The sequence below is a fragment of the Oncorhynchus tshawytscha genome, linkage group LG24, assembly GCF_018296145.1.
Source record: "Oncorhynchus tshawytscha isolate Ot180627B linkage group LG24, Otsh_v2.0, whole genome shotgun sequence".
Classification (NCBI taxonomy): Eukaryota; Metazoa; Chordata; class Actinopteri; order Salmoniformes; family Salmonidae; genus Oncorhynchus; species Oncorhynchus tshawytscha.
Genome location: NC_056452.1, coordinates 33,408,486 through 33,418,252, shown reverse-complemented (window position 1 = coordinate 33,418,252; position 9,767 = coordinate 33,408,486). Strand labels below are relative to the sequence as shown.

Here is a 9,767-nt window from a genome sequence, read left to right as displayed (position 1 = left end):
TCCATCTTCATTCTCCACCTCTGGCAAGCCGTAGAGTCTCAGGTTCCATCTTCATTCTCCACCTCTGGCAAGCCGTAGAGTCTCAGGTTCCATCTTCATTCTCCACCTCTGGCAAGCCGTAGAGTCTCAGGTTCCATTTTCTTGTGTATTGTTCCAGATCATTGAGACGTCTATGGTAGACATTGCTATTCTTTTCCACCCTTTCCACATTTTTTCCAACTTTTGCCACTCTCGTTTTCACATCCTTAATTTCACCACATGCAAACTCCACAGTCTTTTTCAAGCCTTCGATGACCATGGTGTTCGTGCCTACCATTCTCTCAATGGCGTCACACCTGGAGTTGATGAGTAAGGAGAGGGTAGCCACGATGTCAGAGTTCATGTTGGGTTTTTTGGAGGGTGGAGGTTTGCACGGAGTAACCGGTAAAGAGGGGAATTCGTCATCTTCAGCATTCGAAAGCATGATATTATCCATAGGCCAAGCGTAGTTATGGCAGTTGTCTATAAGCACGTTTCTCTCTTGTTGATTAGCAATAGAATGGCTAACTTTTTCCTTTCTTCTTTTGTCACGACTTTGCCTGGACATGCTGAAATAAATTATCCAATTATTATTCCAGTAACAGGAAAGGTGTTATATCTTGAACAAATAAAAATAGTTATGACTGTAAACTTGTTTTTTTCACAATCTTTCTGAAGTTTGGTACGATCTCGGTATAAAAGCGTCTGTTCAAGCCGCCATCTTGGCACCTTTTCGGCTAAAATTCGAATAGTTAAGTCTAATTTCAGTTTATGTGACAAAACAAGCAAGTCTAGTGTAGAAAATCATTGTACCATCTAAACCGTGGTGAAATATATTTTCCATAACAAAAAATATTATATTTTCAGCTTTTTGAAGCTCTTGTCCAGAATCAAAAGTAAACGATGCAAAAAACGAAACTTAAGAAATAGAATTATAGAAATAGAGCACATAGAACAAATACACCGCTTCTTAGACTTGCTTTCAATGAATGACACATCTGTAACTCCCATTTCTATGTGAATTTGGTCATCTCCCAAAAAGTTCCACATTGCAGGTTTAAAGGGAGGACCAGCTGCTGACATTGGACCAGCAGGCAGGTTTCGTTGTTGACGTCATGGGTGCGTTCAGTTCGCTTGAACGTTTGTTACGTTGTGCAACTGTTTGTATTTAACGACGTTTCTCCAAAACGTTCTTGTACGTTCTTGAACATACTTGGAGGTAGGTTTGCTGCCATTTGGTGGGTGTGGCGAGGCGTGACTTGAAGCAAGGAGTAACGTATTTAAAGGGAAGTGGCGATGTCGACTGTGTTCCCCGACCCCTTTTTTCAACTGGTCGTTCAGTACAGCACAGTTTCAGAACGTAAATACATACGAAACGCAGCCCAGAGGCGTAATCGTTATCATTCCGATTTGCAACTAAAACTAGAGTTTCTATTGGACAAATGCAGGTATATCCCGCCCCGTTTTGTTCGCTTCCGTTTAAGAAACGTTTTGTAACAGAATCTGCGTAAATAATACGCTCGGAGAGAGATAAGGCGTCGTAACACTGACGGCGTTATGCGACACAGTCTGATCGATGGCTCCGTGCTACAAAACGTCCCGAACACTGGAATTATCCAAATGTTGGGCTCGAACGCACCTAAACTCTTATTACCGTATAAAATAAAGTAAACAACGGAATACGTGTGATGAAATTATCAGGAGCTGGTTTTCCGTTTCACTCGGTGTGGCGTGGCAGGCTGGGCTCGATCTGTGTGTGGATCACTTCCAAACTAAATCAGTAACAGGACGCGTGTAAATGATTGGATTTAAAGACCGTAACACACTAGTTAGCTAACGTTACTTCCAACTGCAAACATGGAGACTAAACTTAAGACTGCAGCTCAGACTGCTCTGGACTTGGAGCGAGAAAGACAGTATTGTGAACTTTGTGGGAAAATGGAGAATCTCCTGAAGTGCGGCCGGTGTCGAAACTCGTTTTACTGCAGCAAGGAGCACCAGAAGCAGCACTGGAAAATGCACAAGGTGAATTGTAAAGAATCCGAGGTAAAACCACAGGTTTCAAAACAGAAGTCTGCTGAACCTCAGGCACCGTCCGGGGGGATAGAGGGACAGACACTACCGTCACCACAACTAAAGACACGCGTCCAACCCGACAACACCGCATCTCCGAGCGGAGAGACAAGAATGAAAGGTTTTATAACTAACGCAGAGTGCGCTGGCTCCTCAGTCGGGAAACCAGGCGGGTCGAACACCAAACCCAACGGACAGACCACCACCCGGTCCACGCCTCAGAATCTCGCCATTGAGTACATCGTCCCGTGTATGATAAAGCATGGGATATGTGTTGTTGACAACTTCCTCGGCGGTGAAACGGCGCTGGCCATCTTGGAAGACGTTAAATTGTTGCATAAAACCGGGAAGTTTACCGACGGTCAGTTGGTCAGTCAGAAAACGGACTCCACTAAAGACATTAGGGGAGATAAGATCACATGGATCGAGGGCAGAGAGACCGGATGTGAGAAGATCTGCTTCCTCATGAGCCGGATGGATGATCTGGTCAGACATTGTAATGGTCAGCTGGGAAACTTTACAATAAATGGAAGGACTAAAGTAAGTAGCTAAGTTAAAGCTGCAATATGAAGCGTTTTGTCCAACCCGATCAAATTCACATAGACTTGTAAGTTATAGATCTGTCATTCTCATTGAAAGCAAGTTTAAGATGCTGTAGCTCTGTTTTATGTGTGTGTAATTTCTATGCACACCATTACGTGTAGTTTTTGTGTCTTCTACTTTCGGTTTTGTACACCACCGACAAAACAGCTGAAAATATGTTTTTGCATATGTTATATTTATTTCACAGAGGTTTTGTTTAGATGGTACAATGATTCTCTAAACTATACTGATTCTCACACAAACTAAATACTTGTTTTGTCACAAACCAGGTATTTCTAATCGTTATCTTGGCCCATATGTCATGCAATAGTCGAGGCTGTTTCCCAAATGGCACTCTGGCCCTTTACATTATAATGGTTATCTTTAGCAGATGCTCTTATCCATTACCAATTAGGTTTAGGTACCTTGGTCATGGGCACATCGGCAGATTTTTCACGTAGTCCATTAAGGGATTCGAACCAGTAACTGGCCCAACGCTCTTCCCTGCTATGCTCCTTGCCGCTGTAGAGCCCTATAGACCCTGGTCAAATGTAATCCACTATATGGGGTGCCGTTTGGTATGCATGCACGGTGTGGTTACAATAGCATGACCGTTTGGTGGATATGACCTGGTCTATTAAACCCCTCAGTGAATATGAATATGACCTGGTCTATTAAACCCCTCAGTGGATATGACCTGGTCTATTAAACCCCTCAGTGGATATGACCTGGTCTATTAAACCACTCAGTGAATATGACCTGATCTATTAAACCCCTCAGTGAATATGACCTGGTCTATTAAACCCTCAGTGAATATGACCTGGTCTATTAAACCCTGAATAATATGACCTGAATATGACCTGGTCTATTAAACCCTCAGTGAATATGAATATGACCTGGTCTATTGAATATGACCTGGTCCTCAGTGAATATGAATGACCTGGTCTATTAAACCCCTCAGTGAATATGAATATGACCTGGTCTATTAAACCACTCAGTGAATATGAATATGAAACCTGGTCTATTAAACCCCTCAGTGAATATGAATATGACCTGGTCTATTAAACCCTCAGTGAATAATATGACCTGGTCTATTAAACCCTCAGTGAATATGACCTGGTCTATTAAACCCTCAGTGAAACCACTCAGTGAATATGACCTGGTCTATTAAACCCCTCAGTGAATATGACCTGGTCTATTAAACCACTCAGTGAATATGACCTGGTCTATTAAACCCCTCAGTGAATATGAATATGACCTGGTCTATTAAACCCCTCAGTGAATATGACCTGGTCTATTAAACCCTCAGTGAATATGACCTGGTCTATTAAACCACTCAGTGAATATGACCTGGTCTATTAAACCCCTCAGTGAATATGACCTGGTCTATTAAACCCCTCAGTGAATATGACCTGGTCTATTAAACCCCTCAGTGAATATGAATATGACCTGATCTATTAAACCCCTCAGTGAATATGACCTGGTCTATTAAACCCCTCAGTGAATATGACCTGGTCTATTAAACCCCTCAGTGAATATGACCTGGTCTATTAAACCCCTCAGTGAATATGAATATGACCTGGTCTATTAAACCACTCAGTGGATATGAATATGACCTGGTCTATTAAACCACTCAGTGGTTATGACCTGGTCTATTAAACCCCTCAGTGGATATGACCTGGTCTATTAAACCACTCAGTGAATATGACCTGGTCTATTAAACCACTCAGTGAATATGACCTGGTCTATTAAACCCCTCAGTGAATATGACCTGGTCTATTAAACCACTCAGTGAATATGACCTGGTCTATTAAACCCCTCAGTGAATATGACCTGGTCTATTAAACCCCTCAGTGATGAATATGACCTGGTCTATTAAACCCTCAGTGAATATGACCTGGTCTATTAAACCCCTCAGTGGATATGACCTGGTCTATTAAAGCCCTCAGTGAATATGAATATGACCTGGTCTATTAAACCCCTCAGTGGATATGAATATGACCTGGTCTATTAAACCCCTCAGTGAATATGAATATGACCTGGTCTATTAAACCACTCAGTGAATATGACCTGGTCTATTAAACCCCTCAGTGAATATGAATATGACCTGGTCTATTAAACCCCTCAGTGAATATGACCTGGTCTATTAAACCCCTCAGTGAATATGACCTGGTCTATTAAACCCCTCAGTGAATATGAATATGACCTGGTCTATTAAACCCCTCAGTGAATATGACCTGGTCTATTAAACCCCTCAGTGAATATGACCTGGTCTATTAAACCCCTCAGTGAATATGACCTGGTCTATTAAACCACTCAGTGGATATGAATATGACCTGGTCTATTAAACCCCTCAGTGAATATGAATATGACCTGGTCTATTAAACCCCTCAGTGAATATGACCTGGTCTATTAAACCCCTCAGTGGATATGACCTGGTCTATAAACCACTCAGTGGGTATGAATATGACCTGGTCTATTAAACCCCTCAGTGGATATGAATATGACCTGGTCTATTAAACCACTCAGTGGATATGGATATGACCTGGTCTATTAAACCCCTCAGTGAATATGACCTGGTCTATTAAACCCCTCAGTGAATATGATATGACCTGGTCTATTAAACCCCTCAGTGAATATGACCTGGTCTATTAAACCCTCAGTGAATATGACCTGGTCTATTAAACCCCTCAGTGAATATGAATATGACCTGATCTATTAAACACCTCAGTGAATATGACCTGGTCTATTAAACCCCTCAGTGAATATGACCTGGTCTATTAAACCACTCAGTGAATATGACCTGGTCTATTAAACCACTCAGTGAATATGACCTGGTCTATTAAACCCCTCAGTGAATATGACCTGGTCTATTAAACCCCTCAGTGAATATGACCTGGTCTATTAAACCCCTCAGTGAATATGACCTGGTCTATTAAACCCCTCAGTGAATATGACCTGGTCTATTAAACCCCTCAGTGAATATGACCTGGTCTATTAAACCCCTCAGTGAATATGAATATGACCTGGTCTATTAAACCACTCAGTGAATATGAATATGACCTGGTCTATTAAACCCCTCAGTGAATATGACCTGGTCCTGGTCTATTAAACCCCTCAGTGAATATGACCTGGTCTATTAAAACCCCTCAGTGAATATGAATATGACCTGGTCTATTAAACCCTCAGTGAATATGAATATGACCTGGTCTATTAAACCCCTCAGTGAATATATGACCTGGTCTATTAAACCCCTCAGTGAATATGACCTGGTCTATTAAACCCCTCAGTGAATATGACCTGGTCTATTAAACCCCTCAGTGGTCTATTAAACCCCTCAGTGGATATGGTCTATTAAACCCCTATGACCTGGTCTATTAAACCCTCAGTGAATATGACCTGGTCTATTAAACCCCTCAGTGAATATGAATATGACCTGGTCTATTAAACCCCTCAGTGAATATGACCTGGTCTATTAAACCCCAGTGAATAGTGAATATGACCTGGTCTATTAAACCCTCAGTGAATATGACCTGGTCTATTAAACCCCTCAGTGAATATGAATATGACCTGGTCTATTAAACCCCTCAGTGAATGACCTGAACCCCTGGTATGACCTGGTCTAAACCCTCAGTGAATATGAATATGACCTGGTCTATTAAACCCTCAGTGAATATGACCTGGTCTATTAAACCCCTCAGTGAATATGACCTGGTCTATTAAACCCCTCAGTGAATATGACCTGGTCTATGACCTGGTCTATTAAACCCCTCAGTGAATATGACCTGGTCTATTAAACCCTCAGTGAATATGACCTGGTCTATTAAACCCCCCTCAGTGAATATGACCTGGTCTATTAAACCCTCAGTGAATATGACCTGGTCTATGACCTGGTCTATTAAACCCCTCAGTGAATATGAATATGACCTGGTCTATTAAACCCCTCAGTGAATATGACCTGGTCTATTAAACCCCTCAGTGAATATGACCTGGTCTATTAAACCCCTCAGTGAATATGACCTGGTCTATTAAACCCCTCAGTGAATATGAATATGACCTGGTCTATTAAACCCCTCAGTGAATATGAATATGACCTGGTCTATTAAACCACTCAGTGAATATGACCTGGTCTATTAAACCCCTCAGTGAATATGACCTGGTCTATTAAACCACTCAGTGAATATGACCTGGTCTATTAAACCCTCAGTGAATATGACCTGGTCTATTAAACCCTCAGTGAATATGACCTGGTCTATTAAACCCTCAGTGAATATGACCTGGTCTATTAAACCCCTCAGTGAATATGACCTGGTCTATTAAACCACTCAGTGGATATGAATATGACCTGGTCTATTAAACCCCTCAGTGGATATGACCTGGTCTATTAAACCACTCAGTGAATATGACCTGGTCTATTAAACCACTCAGTGGATATGAATATGACCTGGTCTATTAAACCCCTCAGTGGATATGACCTGGTCTATTAAACCCCTCAGTGGATATGAATATGACCTGGTCTATTAAACCCCTCAGTGAATATGACCTGGTCTATTAAACCCTCAGTGAATATGACCTGGTCTATTAAACCCCTCAGTGAATATGACCTGGTCTATTAAACCCTCAGTGAATATGACCTGGTCTATTAAACCACTCAGTGAATATGACCTGGTCTATTAAACCCCCTCAGTGAATATGAATATGACCTGGTCTATTAAACCCCTCAGTGAATATGACCTGGTCTATTAAACCCCTCAGTGAATAACCCTGGTCTATTAAACCCCTCAGTGAATATGACCTGGTCTATTAAACCACTCAGTGGATATGAATATGACCTGGTCTATTAAACCCCTCAGTGGATATGAATATGACCTGGTCTATTAAACCCCTCAGTGGATATGACCTGGTCTATTAAACCCCTCAGTGAATATGACCTGGTCTATTAAACCCTCAGTGAATATGACCTGGTCTATTAAACCCCTCAGTGAATATGACCTGGTCTATTAAACCCCTCAGTGAATATGACCTGGTCTATTAAACCCCTCAGTGAATAAACCCCTCAGTGAATATGAATATGACCTGGTCTATTAAACCCCTCAGTGAATATGACCTGGTCTATTAAACCCTCAGTGAATATGACCTGGTCTATTAAACCCCTCAGTGAATATGACCTGGTCTATTAAACCCCTCAGTGAATATGAATATGACCTGGTCTATTAAACCCTCAGTGAATATGAATATGACCTGGTCTATTAAACCACTCAGTGATGACCTGGTCTATTAAACCCTCAGTGATCTATTAAACCCCTCAGTGGATATGACCTGGTCTGGTCTTAAACCCTCAGTGAATATGAATATATGACCTGGTCTATTAAACCCCTCAGTGAATATGACCTGGTCTATTAAACCCTCAGTGAATATGACCTGGTCTGGTCTATTAAACCCCTCAGTGAATATGACCTGGTCTATTAAACCCTCAGTGAATGAATATGACCTGGTCTATTAAACCCCTCAGTGAATATGACCTGGTCTATTAAACCCTCAGTGAATATGACCTGGTCTATTAAACCCCTCAGTGAATATGACCTGGTCTATTAAACCCCTCAGTGAATATGACCTGGTCTATTAAACCCCTCAGTGGAATATGACCTGGTCTATTAAACCCCTCAGTGAATATGACCTGGTCTATTAAACCCCTCAGTGAATATGACCTGGTCTATTAAACCCCTCAGTGAATATGACCTGGTCTATTAAACCACTCAGTGAATATGAATATGACCTGGTCTATTAAACCACTCAGTGAATATGACCTGGTCTATTAAACCCCTCAGTGAATATGACCTGGTCTATTAAACCCCTCAGTGAATATGACCTGGTCTATTAAACCCCTCAGTGAATATGACCTGGTCTATTAAACCCCTCAGTGAATATGACCTGGTCTATTAAACCCCTCAGTGAATATGACCTGGTCTATTAAACCCTCAGTGAATATGACCTGGTCTATTAAACCCCTCAGTGAATATGACCTGGTCTATTAAACCCTCAGTGAATATGACCTGGTCTATTAAACCCCTCAGTGAATAAACCCCTGTGAATATGACCTGGTCTATTAAACCCTCAGTGAATATGAATATGACCTGGTCTATTAAACCCTCAGTGAATATGACCTGGTCTATTAAACCCCTCAGTGAATATGACCTGGTCTATTAAACCCCTCAGTGAATATGACCTGGTCTATTAAACCCCTCAGTGAATATGACCTGGTCTATTAAACCACTCAGTGAATATGAATATGACCTGGTCTATTAAACCCTCTCAGTGAATATGACCTGGTCTATTAAACCCTCAGTGAATATGACCTGGTCTATTAAACCCTCAGTGAATATGACCTGGTCTATTAAACCCATCAGTGAATATGACCTGGTCTATTAAACCCTCAGTGAATATGACCTGGTCTATTAAACCCCTCAGTGAATATGACCTGACCTCTATTAAACCCCTCAGTGAATATGAATATGACCTGGTCTATTAAACCCCTCAGTGAATATGACCTGGTCTATTAAACCCTCAGTGACCTGGTCTATTAAACCCCCTCAGTGAATATGACCTGGTCTATTAAACCCTCAGTGAATATGACCTGGTCTATTAAACCCCTCAGTGAATATGAATATGACCTGGTCTATTAAACCCCTCAGTGAATATGACCTATGTGAATATGACCTGGTCTATTAAACCCTCAGTGAATATGACCTGGTCTATTAAACCCTCAGTGAATATGACCTGGTCTGGTCTATTAAACCCTCAGTGAATGATGATCTATTAAACCCCTCAGTGAATATGACCTGGTCTATTAAACCCCTCAGTGAATATGACCTGGTCTATTAAACCCCTCAGTGAATATGAATATGACCTGGTCTATTAAACCCCTCAGTGAATATGAATATGACCTGGTCTATTAAACCCCTCAGTGAATATGACCTGGTCTATTAAACCCCTCAGTGAATATGACCTGGTCTATTAAACCCCTCAGTGAATATGACCTGGTCTATTAAACCCCTCAGTGAATATGACCTGGTCTATTAAACCCCTCAGTGAAT

General features: G+C 41.4%; 1 protein-coding gene across 1 annotated transcript in view; it reads left to right on the top strand.

Annotated features, from left to right (window-relative positions):
- Window positions 1–1,397: 1,397 nt before the first annotated feature.
- The window catches only part of egln1a (egl-9 family hypoxia-inducible factor 1a), a gene marked incomplete in the record, with an annotated part of 77,901 nt that continues 69,531 nt past the window's right edge, over window positions 1,398–9,767 (top strand). The window contains 1 exon segment of the mRNA XM_042305701.1: window positions 1,398–2,631. Within this exon segment, the coding sequence (XP_042161635.1) occupies window positions 1,876–2,631 (756 nt within the window).